This window comes from Setaria viridis, chromosome 2, assembly GCF_005286985.2.
Source record: "Setaria viridis chromosome 2, Setaria_viridis_v4.0, whole genome shotgun sequence".
NCBI classification, from domain to species: Eukaryota; Viridiplantae; Streptophyta; class Magnoliopsida; order Poales; family Poaceae; genus Setaria; species Setaria viridis.
In genome coordinates, this window is record NC_048264.2 from 43,124,704 (window position 1) to 43,149,448 (window position 24,745).

The window sequence follows — 24,745 nt, forward strand, 5'->3', positions numbered from 1 at the left end:
TGCGCATAAGGGGCCTCACCAGAAAGTGAAATTCTTGTGCAACTGAGATATTAGTAGAACCACCCGAATTTGCATGACAACCACATGATAGAGAAAAGTGAAGGAAACTGGGGAAAGCAAAAGGAGAAAAATGCGGCAGCAGTACATAACTTGGGCCCGAGGGCATATCACGGCTTAAAATGCTTGTTTGGATAGGTGCAGTATCCAAAGTAAACCGTGCCCTTTTGGTTTGAAGTGGACGTTAATTTATTTTTATCCATCTGGTGGGTTTGAATCAGGAGGGGGAGATTCCCCTGGTCTGTTAAGTCTATGTATTCTTAGTTGTAGGTATTCATTCGTGGATGACCGAGGTCGGATGATTTTATCCTTAATCTAAAAAAAATCTGGTGGGTTGGAAAATTAATTTATTTTCCATACTGGTACATATATAATCATTACTACCTTTCCCCCCCTTTTTTGCTAGGTACTCCCATTTATTTTCCATCTGGAGTATAATAAATACAGTATAGGGCACATTTTACACTACTATAATCGGGGAATTCGTGCGCCTTGTTCAAGCCGGTCTTACTGTGCTCCGCGTCCGCGTGCTGATTCGTTAACACCGATGCTACGCTTCTCTCCACTAGTCATTTGAATCACAGTGGATGCGGTCATGTGGACGTGTGTGATCCGTTGGTAGAAAAGCATATCTAGCTACAAAGTAACTACATACAAAATCTCCAACATCCGCTTGACGGTAAAATGACCAACAGATAAGTGCTAGACATGTATGATGAAAAGCATGTCTAGCTAGAAAGTAAGTACATCCAAAATCTCTAACTTCCGCTTGATAAGAAAATGACCAACAGATAAATGCTGCTACATAACACCCATAGTGGAAAATGTCTAAGTATCCAAGCCACATTTTACTCTACTTGATTGGAATCAGTCTGTCTCAGAAAGCACTTTTAAAACCAGAGTACCATCAGAGTAACAGAAATGAAGTGATAACAGTTGGGCTTCAAGCTTTATCCCCCGCATCAGAGTACCTCGCCTCTGCAATCAGAACAGTCTTAAGAAAGTGCTACAACTAAAGAACACAGAGAGCCGCCCGCGTGCTGCAGGCCCGAGAGAGAGGCGCCTGGCAGTGTTCTGAGCTAGGGAAATTCTGACTACAGCGTTCCGCTGAAGTAGAAACAGCCAACTGTCACAGTAGCCCACAATGCTTGCTTCAGCAATGGCAGCCACTTCTGGTTCTGGAAATCTGTTCCTTAACCTGTGTGTGTTGCTTCTAAACTCAACCCTGAACCTCTCAATGATTGGAGCCAGTGGAATAGTGACGGTTTGCTCCCAGACATACAACCGACGTGTGTGGATACGGATTGTACCCAGGTCAGTATCCAATGAGCAGACAGCGAGAACACCATGTGGGACACAGAGAAATGGACTATCAAAGTCCCATGGACACTCGATGGTACCGATTACATTAGCAGCACCTTCTGTAATGGTGGAGAAGAGGATGGACCCAGCAGACACATGAAAGTAAATGGTGTTCTCCACAGTAACAACACTGCCAGGCTGGAAGGCTCCCTCTACCAAACCAGCAAAAGGTTGCTGTACCCAAATCTGCTCCACAGAGTTCCATATCCGAACACCCGCCCAACCACCATGAAAGAACACCAGAGCTTCATTGTTGTGATATGGTACCACCAAAGTGACTCTGGGGCTAACACCAACTCCATCAACGATTCTGACATGGAGACCAACTTGACTGATAGTTATATAAACTGGGACAATGATGCGTTGATCAACCTCCGGATTCCATATAACCAGCTCGGCAGGAGAAGAGAGACTGATGCAGTGAATCCCAACATATGCAACCACACTTGGAACACGATGTGCACCAAATGCTTCCTCCAATGATGGGAGTTATCACGAATGTCCGACCCAACAGTTGCTCTTCTTTGCAGTGTGTCTGTTCCAAAGAGGAAACCAATCGGTACTGATCCTCCCCGACTTGGTTGAACAGTATCAACATTGGCTGCCGGGCTCACGAGTGCTGTAGCTTCAATGAATGCCAGATTCCATTGGTGGCCAAGGATGCGCAACCTCTGGATCTTAGATAAGTGTCCGAAGGATATATCGAAGAAGATCACCGGGCATCCGATCCATTGCTCTGAAATAGTACAAAAATGAAAGGAAAATGAGACAACACAAAACCAATGACAGTGAAGAAAAACAATGGTCCAGCATCTTAGGAAAACAATACAACAAACATAGGCTAACAACACTAAACAACAGATAGTAATTTAAGAAAAAAATAGTAAACAATAAAACATATATTATTATGACATCTAGGTACATAAGGTCAGCCATCTAAATCAATTGCAAAAACCCTAACTGATTAAACTAACCCAAAATATACGTGCAGATCACGTGGATCAGGGTCAGCTAATGGAACAACTTAAAAAGATGATCCGAATCGACCAACCAAATGGAATCTAAACCAACAGCAAATGGATTCTGAGATTGAATATTACCAATAAACAAAATAGGGAGAATATGATGTAAATCTAACAGGAACTGACTGCCCAGCATATCATGTTCAATGGATTCAAGTGATATAACAACACAAGGAAACAAAACAAAACTACCCGTGCCTCAGGTATAATAAGTGCAATCAAGTTTAAAATCATCACTGCATAAAGCCCATTGCCTCAGGTATAATCAACTTTAAAATCATCAGCCAAAAAATCATCACCAAATTGCCCGGTTATAATCAGTTATGAACAAGTACAGGCAAGTATACAAAATCATGGCAAATTGTCCAATGCTTCAGCTTATCATTGCATTAACAGAATAACTGGATCTGAGCAAATTGTCCAATGCTTATCATGGCAAAATCTTATGGAACGGGTGAGAAAATGAGGATAACGAAGGGGAACCAAAGAAATCCACATGGGAGAGAGATGAGTTTAGGGCCTAGAGGCAATCCACGAGGAGCAGATCGGAGACGAGAGTAGAAGAGAGGGAGAGAGCAAAGAGAAGAAGAGCTTCACCTATGCGGCGGAGGTAGAGGGAGCGGATGGCGACAGCGAGAGGGGAGTGGCTAGAAACCCTAGGTGGGTAGGTAGGGTTTAGCGTGCACGCACCGAGCAAGGGCTGCAAGGCTTTGGCGTTACGCTGGCCCTATGTGTGAGCCACAGCTCCGTGGAAACACGTGAAATTTTCAGCATCCGGCGCGAGCCAGGCTGGGGAGGGAGGCCAGTTTGCACCTCGAGGGCCTAGCCCAATAGCTGTGTGGGCATCCAATCACGGGCCAGTTGCATCCGGCGAGCTTGGACGGGTTGAATGCAACAACCATCTGGAGGGGAAGCCTCGGCTGATCGAAACTACCAGCCATGCGCGAACGAAGTCACCAGTCACACCACCGAGAGGGAGGTGGTCACCAGATCACCATTCAGCCAAAATGCCAGAAGGAGACGCAGCAAATCTTCGTGCCCGGCGATGCTGGTTAAGCCAACCGGCCAGGGGCATCACGGAGCCATCGGTGGATATGGGCACATGGCAAATCTTCTCGACGGCTACGGGAGGTGGAGGGTTAGATGCGTTTTAGGTAGGGAAAAGGAAGGACGGCAAAGCAGCGGCACGCTGAGTACGGCTAATCAATGAGATTAGGGTTAACACGGGTGCTATGGTATTTATAAACAGCGCAGTTGGCACCATCGGCGTCCCAAATTCCCTATTGAGTACAGGAACGGATCTAACTACTGTAGTAGACCCACCACTCAGTGGTTGGGGTGAATTCCAAGGGCCATCACTCAACCTCACCCTCCCCGCGTTGCCCCCGCGTGGGCTACACGGGCGGGCAAACGCCGCCACCTCCCACTCCTCCCTCCTCCCTTCCCTTCGCCATGCCGCCGCTCGACCCGGCCACCGGAAGTTCGAGCGGCCCGCAATGACGGCGGCAGCGGGGCGGCCTTTTTCTCAGAGGGGCGGCTCGTGGTGGCGCCGGTGAGGGTGGCCGGATCTGGCACCGGCAGGTGCAGATCCGGAAGGCTGGATCCACCGACGACGACGGGGGGCGACGGGCCCCGGAGGCGACGATCCCTGAGGTGCGGGGGCAGACGGCCGGCGACGGGCCCTCTAGGCGAGTGCTGCCACGATCAAGGCGGTGGCTCAGGGCGGCGGATCCGGCATCCTAGAGGCCGGATCCGACATCGCAACAAAGGTTCAGGTGAGCGGCACGGCTAGTGGCGGTTCGACCCAGGTGCGGAGGTGAGGAGTCAATGGCCGGCCCAACAACGTGCCACGCGGGGGAAGGAGATGCGACGACTGCGACGGCTCACCCCGACGGATCTGGGAGGCCGCGGAGGCGGTGGCCAAGTGCGGTTGTGGCAGGAGGAGGGCCGATGATGCGGTGGCGGCTCCATGCGAGAACAACGGCGGCCGATTGAGGAAGCGCGGCGGCAACACGGTGGCAGCCAAATGTGGGGTGAGCAACAGGCTGGCGGGGAGCGTGGAGCGAGCATGGTGCGAGGACCAGCTCAGGGCGGTGGCAATGGCGGCCGCGGATTCCTCTTCTCCCACCCACGTGGCACGGCAGCTCATGCGTCTTCAACGGCGGTGGCGTGGTGTCGCGGTTGGGGTGGCCTGCGCAAGGCATGCCAGGGACGCCATGGAGGCGCGGTAGGGACGCCTGGCGTATGGGCACGCCAGCAGCACTGAGGTGGTGATGCGGGCGTCGTCGGGCCACCTCTCCTCGGCTGAGGAGTTGCGGAGGCGGCGACGGGAGATGGAGGCAGCTCGCGCGGCGTGGAGAAGGTTGCGTGCAGCGAGGCACATGTGTAAGGTGGCGATGCTCCGAGGAGACGCCCGACGACGCGCGATGGTGAGGCGGTGCGACGGTGGCCGCGCGCGAGGAGTGGGGGTATGGCAGCGTGGTGCGTGGAGGCGCGGCGGCGAGCGAGCGGAGGTGGAGGTATGGCGGCGTGGTGCGTGGAGGCGCGATGGTGGCGCCACCCCGGATGGGTGACTGTGGTCCGGGAGTGCCGAGCCATGAGCATGTAGCGAGGGGTTGGGATGCTCCGGGTGAAAGTCCTCATCGGCGTTCTTGCTGGTGGAGATGACGGTGGCACCTTAGGGCGTCGTTCTCCCCGTTGGGGACGTCATGTCTGAGCTACAACCCTGCTGCACGGGGTCCTCTGGGTGAAAACCCTGTACAGATCCTGGAGGAACGACGGCGGCGCCATTGGCATCGTGCCCTCCATGGAGGCGTCGTCTCTAGAGACCCATCTCGATTTGTGGCATTGTTGGTCCATTGGTCGTGGGCGGACGCAGCTGGTGGCGGCAATTCGCCGCGTGGCAAGCTAGATGGGTGTTGCCGAGGCCACGTGGAGGCGATCGCAGTTATGGTGGCGGACAGGGGTTGTCGTATGGTTGTCGATCTTGGCTGCTTGCAGCAGACCGCCGCGGCTGGTGTTGCTTGGCAACGGTCTGTACGGCGTGGGACTGCATCAGAGGACGATCCTTGTGGCAACGGCATTATGGGACAACTAGTCTTGCAGCGGATTGCGGCAGGTTGCTCAGCTTAACTAGGCTACTCGGTGCGGTACATCGTCGAAAGACGGCGCAAACGACTTCTCTGGCTTGTTGATATAACGGCGGAGGCTTTTGCGCGAGTGAAGCAACGAGGCGAAGTCGACCTGCGGCGGCGGCTTGGCTGATCGATGGAGATCTTGTGGAGCGGGGCAACATTGCTCACCACTCTGACAGCAATTAAAGAAACGGATCCGTAATGTGGAGTATTGTGGTGGGCGTGGCGAGTGCCACGCGCGTGGTGTCTCCTCGAGGCGTCGAGAGCGAGGTGGAATCCAACAACGGATGTGGTGAGGTCCCTGTGCGTTGTGTTATCATGGTGGCGACTGTGAGAGGTCCGGATTTGGTGGTATCACTCTGTCAGGTGGAGTGTGGTGCTGCAGCGACACTGCAGCGAAGGGTCCTGCATGGCGGTGACCTTCTCGGTGTGGTACAGTTAGCTTCCATCTATTTCCTGTCGACGCAGGGCCACGCCAGGAGGTTTTGACAAATACATGAGCGTGAATGTTGGTGGGTGCCGCCGTGGTGAGTGGAGTGTTGAGGCGGTGTTGACGTCCCAATCCAACTGATCAGGTATGATGGTTTGGAGTTGAATGATTACCCGTGTTAATGTCCCAATCCAACCGGGTGAATCTATTTTGCTTTCTTTTCTTTTTCCTGACTACAGCCTTCGGTTTAAAAAACACGACATAGTGCGGTTCGTTAAAAAAATTCAATGGCCATCTTGTCTCCCCGCACGAAATAAACAAAAGGAATCCCCCGCAAATTCCGGATCCATTGAATAAGTTTAGGCTAATCCCGGAACAAAAAAAAAATTCCATACCACCTCCCGTGCAGCCCGGTGGATGGAAGCCACGCCCCCACCAATCTAGAAGCATGGTTATTTTCAAAACCCAAATAAGTACTTACATCTAAAATAACCCTTCCCTTCTACTCTCTCTGTTCCAAATTATAGTTTATTTTATTTTTTTAGTGTATAAATATTATTATGTCTAGATACGTAATAATATCTATGAATTTAGAAAAGAAACGACCTACAATTTGAAATGGAGGGAGTAGCCAATATTTTCACTTGACACTTCAAGAACCCAAAGAAAAATAAATGTTAACCGACTATATTATTGATCCGAGGCCTTCATTAAAGAGAACTATACGAGGGAATGCTACACTGAACACTCATAGCAAAAATGGACAGAGCATGTGGAACAATCTGCAACAAATTCCAACTTTGTAGTTCAACAGCCAACAGAACAGTAAATTAAACAAGATGGTATCAGTAGAGCAAGCAGCAGATACTGGAATGCAAGAGGGGAGAAGGGAAAAGAAAAGGATACCTTTTTACAACGATAAGCTCCTGCACCTCGATCTTCACCTCAAGCAACTTCACAAACACCAAGCAAACCATTCTCTCAGAAATAATACAATTCCTTTTCCTTCTCATAACCATTTCTGCAAGCCAAATTCCAGGAACTCTGATCATAAAGAATCCAATTTCACCACGGCTTCTTAAATAGTGAAATTCATAACTTTATAGTTTTTGGCCCTGCTACCAAAACAGTTAACGCTAACATAAGTCAAAGCTGCCATTGGAGTCTTTAGCAAATGTGGGGGGTACAATACACTTTGTGCATATTATTGAGTCGTTCAAAAAATCTTCCATAAGCCCAGAGTCAAAATATAAGAAACAGGCAAGAGGCACATGCCATCCAGATGTTGGTGGTAACCTTAACTCCCTTTAAACAAAAAATCTTGAAGCTGTAGTTTAAATAAGAAGTGGATTGCATCATTTATGTTTAGACTTGATTAAAAATTAAATGGGAAGATATCAATTCCATTAATTTGTTTCCTTATTCTTAACCCATCCGCATTTTTGCCACCGCCACTGCGAGAGTACCCATAAGCAATATTTTCAGCCAACATATGCTACTTTTCTGCATTTCACCAAACCATTTGTAGGCATAGGCAGCGAGAACCATGACATGATGCACTTCGCTACTCCTTAACAACATGCTTTTCTCTTTGCGCTCAACTTAATTAGTGTGATCAAATGATCGTTCTAGTTAATGCATCAGATACACAGATAAGCCAGTAGCTGGTAGATGTACTGTCATTCCCTGGGCACTATGGCCACTGCTTGGGTCATAGAACAGTTGAACATATCAAGCTATCAAACAAGGCAGTAGTAAAATTTACATCAAATCTTTTATGCTCCAACAACGATCTTGTTTATTCGATAGATTTCTTCCAGGACATTTCGTCGAACATGTGGCCTACACTCCACTCCAAACTTTCTTGATTCAGATCTGCTGGAAAAATTGTCACAACAAAAGGAAGCACAACAAAGGGCAACGATATTGGATGGGAGAGGAAAACGATGAAACTATATGGTTGAACCTTGTGACACAAAACAAAGCACTATTTTCAGGTGGATCAATGATTGGCATTCAACACCTGAGTACAAACACTACACACTGATTTTATAATAGAGTACAAACACTACACAGCTACCAAAAAATTCAAAAGTACCTCAATATTGGCAAACAATAAAGTGCAAGGTGGTGATGGATGGCTTGCTTTTATTGAATGTTTACTATGATGCAGCCAGCAAATTTAGTCAAATATCCACACTGGATTTATTTAAAAATCTCAAAGGACACCAGAAACTCAGAAATTGTACTGCAGATTTATAATTTATCTCGTTCAATTGCATTCAACCGACAGTACAGTATAGTTGGACCATATATGACAGAAAAGAAAGCAATATTTTTGCGAGGGCAGCATTCATGAGCTGATCCTTGCTTAATACAACCTCCAGGCCTGGCATTATATAGCTGGCTACTAAATACAACCTCTAATCCATCAGATAACCAACCTCCTGACTTCACTTCCTAACAACTCAAACCACCTTGACTAACAAACCAATGTGGATAGCCACATGCTATCTCTAAGCTGCCTTCATGCGCTGAAGGGTCCTCCCAACACAAGCATATCCGGAGTCACACTAGCACCTCCTTTTCGAAGGCTCCGTATCTTTTGATGAATTCCATGGAGATAGTTTGCTGATGATGCATTGAAAAACTGCAATAATAAAAATAAAATATAATAGTAAAAATGAGTGGTATAGCAAAATTGCAACAATCAAGGCCACTAGAACTACTTGTCACATACTGCTTTTGACAAAGTGATCAGAAAGCTCACAGCTTGACCCAAAGCTCTCCTGAGGAGAGGTCAAAGCATCCCTGGTCGGTGAATTGAAAGTTGGGTTCTCCATGAAAGCATTAACGAAGACCCATAAATGTTTCTTAACTTCACACTCTTCAACCTTGAAGTGCCTGCTACAGAACTTCGCAATGCAGGCAGCAATCTGATTCGACACATAATCTACATGAGTCCCCCCTTCATTAGTTGCAAATTTGTTTACAAAGCTGACCTGGAACACAAAAAGTTGCGTAAGTTGCAACTGTAAATACATCATAATACGTTACTTGCTCATAAACCTAACCCACATTTACCTGCTGAAAAGTTCCCTCACTTCGAGTCACACACACCTCCAACTGATCATTAACCCTCTGGCAGATCCTGAAAGAAAGAAAAGCTCAATGATTAGAAACGCAATTGGTACAAGCTTTGACTTGCGGACATAACAATATTCAAACTGAAGTTTGTTTGAAATATCACAAAACTTTGGCAGTCGTTCTTCTCTGTCTATGGAAGCACTGCTAATATAACAAAGGACATAATCTCGAAAGTTCTTTAACCGTTGAAACCTCTGGCCATTAAACACAACCTGTACGGTTACACCTAAAAAACCGGCCACATCAACAACTCTCTTCCTTATAAGGGCCATGGCATCATCATCAAGGTGGGTCATGTGAAATTTTGCAAGGTCCGGCTTGAATGTGATTCTTGTCCAGTTTCTGCAAGCAAACTGTGATCTGGGGCTCTGACTTCTTTCCCAAATTCTCGGAGAAAACCTGCAAAATATTCAAGAGGGCATTATGCCCTATATATCTGAATTATACTCCAGATACAACAGTTAAAGGAAATTGCTTCACATAAGTCTGTTCCATACTACTCTCCTACGATTGGGATTGATCTGCACCTATGAACCTCGGAGTCCTCCAGCCCTGTTAGCCCACATGATTGTTTGGTCACACATGAGCTGGATTTTTAACCAAATGATTGATATAATTCAGGTGTGATTCATAGTATCCCGGAAACTAAAAAAGACAATGTGATGAAAGCTGAATGGTAGCATCACGAAAACTAAAAATAACAATGTGATGAAAGCTGAAGGAGCAGCTCGAAAACCAAATGGAAACATCTGCGCGAAGAAAGAGGACAGCCGAAATGTGTCACCTGCTTGTACTTCTTTTCAAGGCGACTGTCGACAGTCTCGATGAACAACTCCGTGGAGAATAAGTTGGCCAGCTTGACGCCAGTTATCTCTTCGTAGTTGCTGAGGTGGCCGAAGATCATCTCCGGCACGTATAGGCCCTCCTCCGGGTGGAGTTCAATCGGGACGCCTCGTCCGTTGTAGTAGATGGAGATGCAGCACTGGTCGACGTCGACCTCCACGCGGAGGGAGTCCATGCTCGGGTCGCGCTGCTTGTTGTCGGCAGCGTAGGTGAGGATCTCATCGAAGATCTTGTAGAGGCCTGGTACGTAGGTGAGCACGCGGTGCGTCATTGAACTGCCTACTGCCCTCGCAAACCCAGATCTTCCGCGTACACTTCTCGACTGAGCCGATGGAGTCCTGTGGTAGCAGGAGGATGCCTCTCGCCGCCTCCGGCCGCGGTGGAGTTGTCGGCTGAGCTCGACTCCAGGTCGATCTTGGTGGCGGACATGGTGTGCGCTAGCGTTCGGGAGGTGTGATATTGGAGAATCATGTCGGAGATCTGGGAGAGAGAAGGAATATTGAGGAAAGATGGCCAGCAAGCTAGTGTAGTCGGTTTTAGGCTCTTAGTCAAAAGTCCTCTACTCCTCTTGATGAACCCTATCTGCTTACGCGCGCGATTTTTTTCCTCGGGCGCGGCAACTTCCCCGCCAATTCTCATCTTCGCCGGCCGGCTGCCGCAAAGACGGAACAGGAGAACAGTGGCCAATCCGTGAGGGGCAGCATGATACGAGGAAGGGGGGACAAGCGCTTCTGCAGGCGGACGGAAAAGATCTCGTCGATGGAGTGTCGGTTAGCGGACGGATTACAATTTACAATGCTATATATGAATTACGATCCTTGTTTTCGAAGGCTTCAATGCTGTATTGTTCTCAACCTCTATTGCGAACTGCGGTCGGGGGGAAAAACTAATTGGCTTTTATATTTCTCGGGTGAGATGTTCTGGAATGTGCCGGCTGGAAGATGTCAAATGACGACGGCGCAAGGGATCTCCTGGATGCCATCGGTGAATCAGAAAGCAAAGGCTCATAAACAGAGCTCTTATTCTTGACTGGCGTTGTGGAACTGGATACCATCATATTGTCTTTGTCTGATCTCAGTTGAGACTCCAGACTCACCAGGGTGTACATTGGCCCCCTTGAACGCTCGGCCTTCTGAAGAATGTTGATAGCGCTAGGTCTGTATGTGTATCTGAAATACTTCAGAGCTAATACAGGACCCATTCCAACTCCACTGATCAGCTGGAAAAATGACATCTTATGATCACAACGAATGCATGCAGACTTTTATAAAACCAAGAAAAAACATCTAAAGAAGCTTACCACCAGAGTTATCCAGTATGACGGTTGTCCGCAGAGGCGAAACATGATTGTGTACATTCCAGAAGCTGGTATACTGCTGATAAAGAAGTTGATGACATAGAAGCCAATGAGGTTCCCCCATATGGCCAGAAGTTGCACAAATGTGAAGGAACTGCAAGTAAAAGGACAGGTAAGGACAACTCTGGCAAAAATTTTAGCAGTTCTAAGTTAGGAGAACAATGATTTAAGTTTTTTCTAACTCATACTTCATCTCTAATGTCACAACAAATGCCTGCAGCCAAATGCTTCCTGAGAGTGCAACCATTGACAGCTCCTCCATCTCACTTTTCTCATTTGCGTACGCATGGATGGTTATCACGAAAATAATGATTGCCTGCAATCAACCACGGAAAAGAGAACAATCACATTAGCTGCATGAAAACAAAATACTGATTTAACTTCCTTCAAAATACACATTTACTGTCTTGATGGGTCATCTGCAATGTATAGGTCAATGTGTACACAACGGGTCTTGCCGAGATATTTAAGGAAAGTGTATGTCAGAAAACCAGTAACATATGAGGTGCGCGTACACTTTAGAATGGAAGTGTGAAGACCATGCAAGTAGGCAGTGCTAGACCAATCGGTAGCTCCAGCCTCCAGGGTTCTTGAGCTAAATCTAGGGTTCTGGATCTAAGAAACCAGGCCTAAGGCAATGATCCGGAGCCAACTGCTCTCTGTTTTTTACTGATCCAGTTTGTTGGTCAATTGTTTTAGAGTTTTGTTGAATTCTGATGTTTCAGCAGTATTAAGCAAGCAATATGTAATTTAAGTGCAGCATTTTGAGCTCTTCTAGTGAAAATGCAGGGGCTACCATTTGCAGACCATTAGCAAAGTGGGTGTAATAAAGAACAAAGAGCTTACATGATACAATGATCGACCAAACCAACCAGCAAAAGTACTTGGATTGAGAAGCCTACAAAGATATTCAAATTACTGAAGGAAATTCAAACTGTAACAAAATAAAATTTATCTAGGATGCTGACAGATAGTAATAAATCACAAAAGAGATACTGGCCTTCAACAGAAACATGGAAGGGGTATAGTTTACCTTCCAGCTTGGCAGTAAAGTAATATCTCTGGGTTTTGCATCACTGTCTTTTCAGATAAATCCTTGTCCAGGACCGTAGTTAAAACAGGAATGCTTGTGTAGAAAACATTATAAGCCATCAAACTAACCGAGTTGAATAAACTAGTTCCAGCAATGCCTGAAAGAAAAGAAAAACTGCATGCACAGAATACAAGAACATTAAGAAAAGTAGTACACGTTATATAGTGGTTCAACACAAAAGTAGAAGTACTGAAGTTTTATGACTTACAGTATCTGAATAAAGCAAATTAACAATGACTTGTAGAAAGAATACTGCGAAAGAAATGCTGTTCGATTGTAAGAGTATCGTCCATGGACAAGAATCAGCCTTTTCAGAAACCTGAACTCTGCCAAATAAAAGCAGAAGTGTGAAGAGTTGCCAGAAAGGTATTAACTAGTCCAGAGTTTAATCAAACAATCGTAGAATCTAGATCGAAACAGACAGGATGCGAATTCTCACGAATTGGAATTTGTGACAAAACCACATCTAGGCAACTATAATGACCTCTCAGACATGTGAAATATAAAGGAACAATACAAAATCAATCTCAGGTCAGCAAATTTATTAGCTATCGGTGACCTTAAACATTCGACTGCAGAATTTGCACTGTTCTCTACCCTGGACCTCTTGAATCTACTTTAATGCTAGCTTGGCAGATGCTGCATCCGATTCACAATATTTGTCAAGTCCATAGTGTGTACAGACCAGTCAGGCACTAAACCTTAGTAGAAAACGGACATATATTTGAGTTCACAGCTTAATTTACACGTGAAGCCTCAAAAGAAACTGGACACGTACCGGTATATCACTATAATAACAACGGTATATAGAACATAGAAAATAACTGAACACATCTGGAAACGTTGGTATCCGTTTGTTTGAAGTTGAAGAAACTCGGTCCTAATTGTATAGTCATTGGTAGAATTACCTGAGGCTCCCCTCTTGTTCTAGAAGGAATATATACACCAATCTGGCTGGCAGATCCTTTTTTTTTCCTTTCTTTTTATTTGTTGAGTATAGACAATTGGTTACTCGTTAGTGCAGTCATATTAAATTTTACAATCTACAGGAGAAACTTTCGATCCCCCTGAAAACCTAGTAGAATATTCACACAAATAACCACCCAACCATATGGTTGGAGGTAGTCCACTGCGGTTGTCTGCCAAAGAGCCGAGATGTCACTGTTGGGCTATGCAACAACATTTGCTTTGAGTTAATTTGTTATTCCGGGTCTCTCCTATACTTTAACAGAGACACGAATGATTCAGTTATAAGTGACTTGAAGATGCCCGTGCACACAGAAGTACCTAAGTAGAGATGATACCCACCCACCCAAAGTTAAACAAGATATTTTGCAATAAAAGCGTGGGACAAAGAACAACAATACTATCACAAGTATCCAATATACACAAACTATGATAACCTGTAAATCTCATATAAGTATAGGATGCAGTGAACGTAAGCACAGTGGTAGCAGAAGAAAAAAGATTCAAAAAGGTAAAGTACTTACTGCCAATGCTATAGTCAGCAGCCCTTGCAGCTTGAAGACCTTCCCTACCACTAATTCCTACGCCAATGTCAGCCTGTTGTATCATCCTTACATCATTTCCACCATCACCGATAGCCAAAGTTCGATAGTCACATGATTTTAGAAGCTTCACTAGCTGGGAAAAAGGGTGTTAAGGTGAGTAAGGAGAAACAGAGTAACACAAAAGACTAGAAGAGAACAAAGGCCCAAGTAGACCTCTTAAAATGTCAGCTTTTGCCAGATCCTTGCGTATACATGTGTTCAATTAAAAAGCAATTTACCTAGTTTCTTCTTTCCCTAGCTCCTTATATGGTCAGTCATGTATACAGATGTTTGATTAAAAAACGTATTTCTATGTTGCTACCTTAATGTTTAAAATAATAATTGTACTTTAAACTTACTTTATCCATACAAATAACTGATGCTGATGAATATATTTGACTTAAGAAAGTAAAGAAAACCGATGGTAAAGAATCACCTGTGCTTTCTGCGATGGTGTAACACGGCAGCATAACGCAGTTTTTGAAAGAACCGCTAGTTCAGTAAAAGCTTCAGTATATTGTGTCAGAATAATCTCTAGTGCCCAGCCATCCACTACAAAAGCTAACTCCTGTTCCAAGCAAATACAAAATCATTGCAAGTCAAGATACAGACTTTCTTCAGAACTCTGATATCACCGCAGAGGTATAAATTTGCAGTTATATTAATATAGGCCAATGGACCAACTGGCCACTGAACCGTCACAAATGGCTCGTTTTGATCATAATATCTGATAAGGGTTAAAATATTCATTCAGGAAACCTGTCTTTTCCCACAAGGCCTTAACAATGACCGCATCAGAGATCAGAAAGGTAGGTTGACAAGAAACCAACAGGACATCTTGTAGCAGACAAGGAAGTAGCGGTGGCAGGGAGTAGTTCAGATCTGAGAGGAATGGTGGCACAGATTCCCTACCATACTAATAACTTTGGCTGTGTATAGATAAGAGCTGAAGCAAGCGGTATCAGGACCAGCCAAAGCTTACTAGACCACCTGGATGTAACTGTGACTAATCAAGGTCAACAGGTCAGTGTGATGTAGCAGAGATGGATAATCCCTTTTCAATATAGCTAATGAAGCAATTTAGTGGCGACTGTCACCACCAGATGTGCTTCTTCATGACCCAGAGGTCATAGTTTAGGGTCTGTTTGGCTTTCCACATAATCAATAAACCAAAATGAGACATGTAAAAAGCAGGGTGGAGGTGGGCGCATAATCCCTCTTGACGAACCTTAGGCTCTGATGATGTTATCCGCATGGTAAGAAGAACTCTTTCCAAGCTTCTAGCAACTTCATCTCGAGTTCTCCCATTGATATGCAAGAGCTGCCCTTTAGGTTCTACAGGCAAGCAATAAAAGTTAAAATGGTATTGAATTCATTTCCATTATTCAAGAAAAAACTGTACTAGGAGTCTGGGACTCCTCTAGATGTACTTTTAATGAGCTACTCAGCTGACACTGGTTTTGTTAAGTCCCTCTACGAATGCACTTCTGAGTAGTAAAGTCCACGTACCCAAATTAGTATAATAAAAACTATCTCTATGCATTCAAGTTTATTCATGATTATATTTTACTTGTCTTTTTTCAGTTTAAAAGAGCTTAACATTTTAACACAATAGAGTAGTTCAGAACTCTAGAGTCCCTCATTCAAAAAGGAAAAGAGATATAAAACCTCCTGATAGCTCTTCCTCCTTTTCACTTTGCCCCCACAACTCACATTTTGTATATTAACACCCCCACAAAGTGAATATGGAATAGGCACCTGAGTTAAAAGAGTTCATGGAACTACACTGGAGCACCAAAAGATACCTGGTTTATGAAAACACAGATACCTGAAGAAATCAAGTTGCACAAAAGAGCAATTTGAATGGCAGTGCTTTGTTTATCGCCAGTTAACATCCAGAAGTTGATTCCTGACTGCCTCAGTATTTCAATAGTTTCTGGTACCCCATCCTATGAACAGATCCAAATATAAGGACCACTGAATGCTAAAAAGAACAATGATGTGTTGTTACATGAGATGAAAGCAAATAAAAAAGCAGAACCTGGAGGCGATCTTCTATTGCGCTGACACCTAGAATCTCCAGGCTATGTTCTAATCTTTGACAAACCTCAGCAACTTTCCACTGAGCAAAGAAAATAGAGGAATTATTTTTTGTGAAATTTATCTGGAATGAATAAGCAAATATGATAATTACCTCCCTGTCAATTAATGCACTATTGGCCTCCTTAAATGATCGAGACCATTCAGTGTATTCCTCTGATTCCAGTTCACGCCATCCCAAGCAGAGTGTGCGCAACCCCAGCTGAGCATATTTGTCAACAGCATCAACAAACGTCTTTGTCTGTTGCCCTGAAAAATAATTATCATGAGATCCTCAGGTCAAACACAATTCACTCATTGAGTTGCATCCACAAAGTTGCTATGTTCTGCTTTGAGAAGACCCACAGTCAAAGAGAACATACAGCCATTTGTTACTTCTGAAGTAAAGTGTGAATTAAATTTATGCCACAAAATAAGAAAGTACATAGGTTTTAAAATATATAAAGCACAATGAGAAAATTATATTATTACTAATTGAGGCGATTACCAGAATAAGCACAAGGAAGCATTGCCTCATCAGCGCCTTTGGACAAGAGAAAAATCTTGCCACTCTGACAATCCAAAACGACGACAGACATTCTTTTCCGATCAGATGTGAACTCAAGAATGTCGAGTATCTCATATCGCATCACTCGCCGATTGAAGTGAATTTCTGCGCAAGTAGATGTCTAATTATTTAGCTAATACAAACATATAAAAGGAAAGAACCAAATTTAGGAGCCAGAGAACCCACCTGCATTATTTCCATTTTTGCTGACAAGAACCATATGCAAATTTGCAGCTGCATTTACAAGAGCATCCTCATCCTGGGACTGGGCTTTATACAAAATTGATCCGCTAGGACTGGAAGCCGTAGCAAAAAGGACAAGGACAAATTATAAGAAGAATGAGCACAAGACGTAGTGCGAAAGCGAAACTGTCAGAAGGACGAAGGTTTAACCTTTTTATAGGAATTACTGTATTGCAGAGTGTCATGACTGTCAGAAATTTGATGGCATGAGGAGAATTATTGGCGATAGCATTCAGTAGTTCAACATCTAAACAGGAAAACCAATTAGTCAACATAAATATGAACTTGGAAAAGTATTTAATTCACATTTTAAATAAGTTATAAGTATATTTTGGTACCAAAAGTGGAAGTGGTTAGCATGGCAACAGGAAAGGTAATTTAGAAGAAAATCATGCAAGAGGAACAATGAAAGCTAAAAGGAGGCTAAGATTAATGCTTTTGAAAGATGGAAGCTGGCAACAAAGGTGACAGAACCCACAATGATCTTGTTCTGAGAAGTTAATGAGAAAGCACAAAATGATCCTAGCTCTGCAACTATTAACAACAGATTCAGGAATAAAATAGTTAACTGAAGATCAAATATGACCTTTGAGCGCATCTCCACATTCGTTCCCGTAAAAGGTACCCCCAATACAGCACCTTCTGAAGATCATCTTGTTCTCAGTCAATGTCCCAGTTTTATCTGTCAAAATATATTCGACCTGCCCCAAGTCTTCACTAATTGCTGTGCTGAAAGTTATTGTGAGAAGGTAAATTTAGCAAAGAAAAAAAAAAGGGCAATTGTCCATCTGCTTGTCAACAGAAATATGCATGGTTGCTTACTTGGCTGCATGGGCAGGTGTGTCATTTTCCAGGTCATACATATCCTCGTCCCAATCTATAAACTTTGCGTATAGACTTTTAACAAAGTCCAAAGAAACCTACAAGACACATAAAAAGTTTACATGTGAGTGGTGAGAGCTTCCCTCACATGTATCAACTAGAAAAAGCGCTTCATATGGTATGAGTACAATTCGAATGTATCTACCAGCCAATGTTTCCTTCTAGCATTGTGGCATTGCCTACTGAAGAAAAGATAAGCATGTAGCGCAGCTACATACAGAAGGAAACTATAAAATGGAGAGCATTCCAAGCATACAGGAAGATGCAGTCCACATAATAACTATGCTAAAACAAACAAGGGCTTCAATAGTTTCTTAGTGAAAACCATTTTAAATAGTACTATGCGTATATGAAGGCTGCTGCCCATAAGTTTTTATGGAGTCATGCAAACTTAACTATGCAATTTTGAGAAAATTTTTGCACCAATTAAATGGCAAACACCACATGACTGCAACACCATATTGTGAAGAGATTGGTGGTTGAAATATATGTCAATGAGTTGTCAGAGAAATAGTTGTGTCATCACATGAGAAGTGGAATAATATCAAAACCTGAAAACCATGTGAATCAAAAGACTCAGACATACCTTTATTGAAATCGGAATCATAATAGAACACAATAGTTCAAACCGCAGAGGTATAACCAGAATCTGATACCATGGTTCGTTGTCATCATACTTAACATACCATAGCTACAAGAGACAGGAAAAAAAGTTAGATGATCAGCAAAATATAGATGGCCCAAAAGAACAATGTGGCCATGTATAATTCAGCTAACGAGGTTTTGAGGCTTTGGCAAGTGATTAGCATACTGAAAAATAAAGAAGTTACATGTCAGATTCTATGATTAGCATTTTGATGTTTTGAAACCACATCGCCCAACCTTATAGTCAAGTTTCAGGGCTCACATATATACCTTGGTAAATCATTGAGCATGTTGGAAATATTACTTGGGGCCACAAGGAAATGGAGGTAGACCATAGCTCAGTAGGTGAGAGGTGCAGATGCACACACCCACCACCAAGTATCCTTCAGCTCTAATTTGGGTGCTTATTTTTCTTATTTCTTTCTCTGTGAAAAATTCCTTAGTCCCTCCAAGGTGATCCCATCTTTTTATAACTTAAATCCCCAAATGGAAAAAATTGAAACTTCTGAAAAGAGATGCATATAAACACTTGACAGATAATTTCACTGGTCCTTTGTGACAAGACATTTACATCTTGCAAGATACTATATCTTTGCAAGTACCCAGAGCACTAGTAACAGTGGAGCTAATATGTAGGATATGGTGAATTAATTTAAAGCAAAACTACCTTGCGAGCTTCTGCATCCTTCCAAACATTGCCTGCGGCCCCAAGAACAACAACGACTGTAAGTTGAAATAAGAATATGGCACCAGTAAGCTTATCGATCATTGCATCCATAGCAGTTAGCTTGGGTTCTGGGACACCCCTACTCATTCCCAACTTAGTTTCATTGCCTGGAAAGCAGATATTACATTAAAAAACAGTATTCTGGTAAAGTTGAAGTTTAAAATAAATCCATGTATCAAAATCTGATTCATATGTAGAAAGGACAAGACTGAAAACAATTTTTGCTTTTTTATTCTGTAAATTACCATGACACCATTGAAACTAGATAAGAGATATGTGAACAGAAAGACTTCAACTTTATTGTTGTAAGGCTAAAGAGCATATTTTTATCCAGATCTCAAACTATTTCGATTTGTGCAATCAAGGCACTAAAATACAATATCATTGAGTTCGGCCCCTTGACTTTTCATCATGTGAAATGAAGCCCTTTAAGTTCAGATTTGTTGAATAAGCATAAGCCTCACTGTCTCAAATCAATACCGACCTTGTAGATAATTAGATATATCTGTGGAAATGGTCTAATCGGACAGTTCTAGAAGTGAAGAGGCAAAACTGAACAATAACAAATAATAAGATTTGGAGGGCCTTATGCATTATGAAATTCTTCATGAGTTAAGACAAAATCTGTAGCTCTATACAAATGCAGCCCTCTCAAACATGTTGAGCTCGCAGGTTATTGCGCTTCTGCATCTAAGGTAAAACGTAATGTTTGCATCCACTGATGAAGAACTGGACACTGATAAAGCGCCCATCCACAATAATTCTAAAATGCAATGTTATCCAAATCCAGGTTGTCAACTTAGTCAACAATGTCAACAACAGCCTAGTTTGCATTGGTAATAGAACATTTCACTATCATTCCTGAAAAGTGGTCATTCCATGATTTTTGTGGGATGAACCCATTTCTCACCTTTTGTATTAGTCTTGTTGTTACATGAAATTAAACAGAAGATCCTAATACTGTGTGAAAAAAAATACCAGTATAAACTGCTACTCCACAAGCCCATTCTGTATTTCTCAAGTAGCATGACTGTAGCAATGTGTTATTAATAGTCAATGGACAAATGTCATTATCAATAAATGGAGGAAACAGGCGGATGTTTGCATCAAATCTTCGTATGTCTTTATCTGGTATCGGGCACTCGATCACACCCTGTTTAGTTAAGTCATAAAGGTAATGAGAAGTTAGATGAAAGCATACCACAGTGGGGGTTTCCCCGGTTTTTTTTGCTCAAGAAAAAAGTTAAATGAAAGCAGAACTGTAAAAAAAAAAGATAGTAAATTATCTAACCTTTATTTTGTGCAACTGTTCAAACTCCAGCCCTACACACGGTGGTGGACTTACTCTTGTCTTCAAATCAGTTTCCCCATCAAGAGCAGCTGTCTACAAACATAATTAGAATTCAAGAACGGGAGGACAATACATATTCAATCTGTAAAGCACTAACTCTACAACAATAAACTCAAAAAGTGTGCCCCCATGTAAGGAGAAAAAGACTCAAGGTATGTCTAGTTTAATAATAAAACCTCTTTGCCAACAACAATTATTTTGGGAATAATGTCTCATTAGTTAGGTTATGAATTTGAAAAAAAATAAAAATTAAACTTAAAAAAACATGCAGTTTTATTGTACCAGCATTTGGCCTGAAAATGAAGAGGAAATCTTTGTTGGAAACTTAAATCAAAAGTAGTATTAAACTGTTCTATCTATAGGTAGGTTACAAAGTTAGCTAGGATCTCTCTTTAATGCTAGATGTGGAGTTTTATAAGTTCAGTAGCTGCACTTGCAAAAGAACATTAGTTTCTTATCTAACAAAACTAAGTAAACTACAAAACTACTCATGTTGAATATAAGGGCAATATCTTGAAACACCCCTCTATAACAACAGTCAAGCTAACGGAGTCCAACCACAATGTATTACTGATATGGAGACTTCAATGAATTGTTTATGAAAACACGATGGGATCACTAAAATAAATAATCCATGTGTTCAATTTGCCAGCGAGTTAAATACAGTTAAACGTTCAGCCACATGGCCAATACAGCAAAGTTATCACCTTAGCCAACCATGCATATACAACATAAAACAGAAGGTGTGGTGGGGGTACTGCATTTATTTACCTCAACATGACAGAGGCCTTGTGGTTCAGATGTTCCCAACAAAACAAGATCACATGGTACTTCTTCATTCTCTCGAATCCAAACTATGTTACCAACACGGATATCTTGGGCTTGAATCTATGTTGCAGAAACTAGAGAGTCATATTCTCAAGTTCAAAGTTCTCACAACTGTGAAAAGAAAAGGTATATACTGAAAGTACAGTGAAAATTATTAGACTTCAATAGTGTCTTTAGAAGTAAAAGGCACACATCTAACTGAACCAAACTTTCACAATAATTATCGTAATAGCAATAATGCCTCAAATGGATTATTGGCCATCGTAGCAAAGTAGTTACATGATGTAGCAATAAATGCATATAGCGATATTCCCAGATGTAGCAATGCAAAGTAGCAAGCCTGATACAAGAAGGTTATATGGATATATATTTTGCATTTTCTTTGCAGATATAGACACACTTCTGATTTTTCTCTTATCATTTCAAATTCAATGCTTAAGGGCATATCTGAAAGACCAAAGATGCACATTGCAAAATGATAGAAGATGACATAGGAACATACATGTTTCCGGGCACCATTCTTAACAATCCACACTTCTTTTTCATTCGCTTGTTTGTCTGAAATATACCTGTTGTAATCATCCCATGCCTCTTTGGTTGCGGAAACTGCAAAGATAATTATAAGTGGGCCCCAAGTGCTTGCTGGATTTACAGGAGTGATAAGTGACCATAGTTGCAGACAGGCTATCAATAAGAAATATTGATTCATGAAGCGCCTGAAACACCAAAACAAACAAGAAGTAACTCAACTATTCTTACCAATTAACTTACGAAATTACACCAAGGTCTAACATGCTCAAATCATGTGGTTTTTCTGTCAAAGGAACACAATTTATATCTGTACCAATTGCTCCGTAGTGAAAACTAGTGAGGGTTTAGGGTGGGGGATCAAACCATGACATGCCAACTAAAATGATGCAATGTGACAGCACGGAGCATCCTTTTACATGGAAACATGTAACGGATGTAAGAGCAACTCCAAGAGAGTTGCTATACAACTTGCCAAGCTAAAATTTGGCAAGTCGGTAAGAAAATCGTGATCCAACAGAGTTGCTATCTAACTCTCCATCCCATCCGACTTGCCAAACTTCCCCTCACACTTGCCAAACTTGGCAAGCCTTTGGCAAGTCAATTTGCCTTACCAAAGTGTGGGTCCCACGCGCAAAATGGAGAGGCTGTTGGAGTGGATGGAGAGTGTATATTTTTAGAGAGGAACCTAGCGGTTGGGATTTGGACAGTGGGAAATGGATAGTCTGTTGGAATGAGAAACTCAATATGGAGAGGAATCTTTTTGCCAACTTGGATAGAGAGTAAAATGGAGAGCCAGAAATGGATAGTCTGTTGGAGATGCTCTTATCCTTTAATCAAAATTCAGCAGGAGAGAAGCATTGTAACAGCACTAAGTATCAGCAGTGTTCCTGACACAAACTCAGGTATTCCAATCAAACATGGATTGGAGTGAGTAATTTGGCACAATCAGAAAAACAGGATTTGCAAAGTTTCTTCATATATACTATTTTCTAATTGTAAGATAGCATCCACTAAAATCTAAGTAGAATACTGAAGTGACACAGCTAAAGAAGATCCCAAACCTTATTCCATTCATCCATCACTGATTCACGGTCAAAAACCTACTGCACGCAGTAGTAACAAAGGGTCTAACAAAAGGACTGCATTTATATCAGCTACACTTGTAACAAGCTGTAAAAAACTGGCAGTTCCTCTCCATCACTCAGACCTCCCAAGTCTGCCACCCACTTCCCCTCACTTTGTCTTTCTCTGTTTCCCAGCTAGGAGACAGCAGTACTAGCAGAAGAGGGTTACATGTGCATCCCAGTGTGTCAAGCAGGTAAAAGAAAAATGAGCTCGAGTATCACTGCTGAGCATCCATACATATATGAAAAACACCTAAACTTATGTGCACAAACAGATATAACAGGGGTTGAAGACTTTCCAGCTCAGAGTCTTCCAGCTCAATATTTATAAACTAAAGAAAATTATCCGAGCACACACCAATAAGCAGAAGCAAACACATCTGAAATACACAACAACCAAAACAGGCAATGCCATTATTTCAGTTGAATAAATGATATCGATACACACCACCAGAGTTCTATCGATTGAATGCTGTACTCTGAAGAGGCAACTAAGACATGAGGACAAGTGGATTATCACAGTTCTTTGTCACTAGGGCTACTCCATGTGCAATACTGTACCAACATACTTTAATTCAAAAAAATGAATAAATACAACTAGTCACAAACCTGAATTGTTCCCACAGGTTTTTCGGCAAGAAGTTCCATAAGGTGTACTTTGTATTAGAAATCCGATTATCACAGTAGTCATTCTGGTAAGACTCGTCATTTATGTAGACAAAACGCTTCATTCCCAAAAAACCATGCACGCTATGGTAATCTCTTCAGGTTGATTGTCCAGATGAGATCAGCTGAGCAAAAGCCTGCGTAGAAATATATGTCAGCAAAAGAAATGGCAGCTAAATGGGAGCCATATGTGAATCAACATTAATACATGTAGGCTATCAACTGTAGATGAAATATACGCGGAAAAAAAAATGTTGATGAAACTTCAACTATGCAATGCCATATAATTAATTTGTAATTCCTTCAGTTCTATAAAACTGATAGTACTAAGAACTATAACACACCCAAAAGTATTACAAAATCTGATATGGCAATGCCTTTTGAACTATATATTTGAGTTTGGGGCAGGGGCGGACCCAGTTTAGGACATGGGTGTACACATGTACACCCGATAATAGCTTGAAAAAAAAATCGAAGTTTAGAAGATAAATGGTCAGATCCAAATATAAATAGCATACATCAGGGTTTTGGGGTTCGATTTCGCACCGCAGGAAGGGAAGGGAAGGGAATTGGCGGGGCGTACCTGTCGGATGTGAATTGGCGGGCGATTTTCTGCAGATTTCCAGCCTTTCGGCCTACAGAGGCGGTGAGTGGCGGAGGTGGGCTGGAGGAGGACGCGAGCTCGCGGAAGATGATCCCCTTTCGGATCCAGCCGTCGGCAGGTGCAGAGAAGAGAAGGCGCCGGCGATTCCCGCGGCGGTGAGTCAGGTCACCGGCTCACGGCGAGAAAGATCGACAGAAATGCTCGGTCCTCCCGGCGGGTCAAAACCGTTTGCTAAACCCGTTTGCAGGTTGAACTCTCTAAACCTCGACCCGCTAGCAGCACCAGCCCATTCGCGAGCGTCCAATTCCAAAGATCCAAAGCCAGCCCAATTATCGGATGATAAGCCCAAGCCGATCCACGGCAAAACAGCTTAGATGGGCCGTAAGATCATGAGCTGCGGACTGAAAAAACGCGACCACACGCGCGCATTCCTTTTCCTCAAAACACACACATTCGCCAGCGCAGTTTTCCTCTGTTGTTTTACATGACCAGCGTTTCAGAG

The 24,745-nt window shown here is 42.9% G+C and overlaps 2 protein-coding genes across 10 annotated transcripts; both read right to left on the reverse strand.

Annotated features, from left to right (window-relative positions):
• Window positions 1-8,241: 8,241 nt before the first annotated feature.
• On the reverse strand, window positions 8,242-10,571 carry LOC140221733 (DNA topoisomerase 2-like). Of its 7 annotated transcripts, XM_072291607.1 has the most exons (6): window positions 9,937-10,571; window positions 9,680-9,704; window positions 9,365-9,551; window positions 9,090-9,156; window positions 8,776-9,007; window positions 8,242-8,655 (listed from the first exon to the last, which is right to left on the reverse strand). In XM_072291607.1, exons 1-3 carry the CDS (start codon window positions 10,264-10,266, stop codon window positions 9,445-9,447), a joined length of 462 nt encoding a protein of 153 aa, XP_072147708.1. In that variant the 5' UTR covers window positions 10,267-10,571; the 3' UTR covers window positions 8,242-8,655; window positions 8,776-9,007; window positions 9,090-9,156; window positions 9,365-9,444. The 7 variants fall into 7 exon arrangements, with proteins under 7 accessions (XP_072147708.1, XP_072147710.1, XP_072147707.1 ...); XM_072291609.1 differs by lacking the exon at window positions 9,680-9,704; XM_072291606.1 differs by having other exon boundaries at window positions 9,090-9,551.
• A 153-nt stretch (window positions 10,572-10,724) lies between these two features.
• LOC117844569 (phospholipid-transporting ATPase 2) lies at window positions 10,725-24,473 on the reverse strand. 3 transcript variants are annotated; one of them, XM_034725277.2, is made up of 25 exons: window positions 24,223-24,473; window positions 23,583-23,776; window positions 21,821-22,034; window positions 21,262-21,378; window positions 20,431-20,523; window positions 20,118-20,292; window positions 19,080-19,246; window positions 18,354-18,458; window positions 17,708-17,805; window positions 17,472-17,614; window positions 17,036-17,132; window positions 16,829-16,938; window positions 16,583-16,747; window positions 16,190-16,344; window positions 16,037-16,117; window positions 15,824-15,944; window positions 15,224-15,330; window positions 14,432-14,563; window positions 13,936-14,089; window positions 12,654-12,771; window positions 12,386-12,559; window positions 12,199-12,250; window positions 11,541-11,668; window positions 11,296-11,446; window positions 10,725-11,214 (listed from the first exon to the last, which is right to left on the reverse strand). In XM_034725277.2, the coding sequence occupies exons 2-25, from the start codon at window positions 23,702-23,704 to the stop codon at window positions 10,882-10,884; spliced, it is 3,312 nt and encodes a 1,103-aa protein (XP_034581168.1). In that variant the 5' UTR covers window positions 23,705-23,776; window positions 24,223-24,473; the 3' UTR covers window positions 10,725-10,881. The 3 variants fall into 3 exon arrangements, 2 of the variants coding, with proteins under 2 accessions (XP_034581168.1, XP_034581173.1); XR_011897405.1 differs by lacking the exons at window positions 10,725-11,214; window positions 12,199-12,250 and having other exon boundaries at window positions 11,305-11,446; XM_034725282.2 differs by lacking the exons at window positions 20,431-20,523; window positions 21,262-21,378; window positions 21,821-22,034; window positions 23,583-23,776; window positions 24,223-24,473 and having other exon boundaries at window positions 20,050-20,190.
• Between the last annotated feature and the right edge of the window lie 272 nt (window positions 24,474-24,745).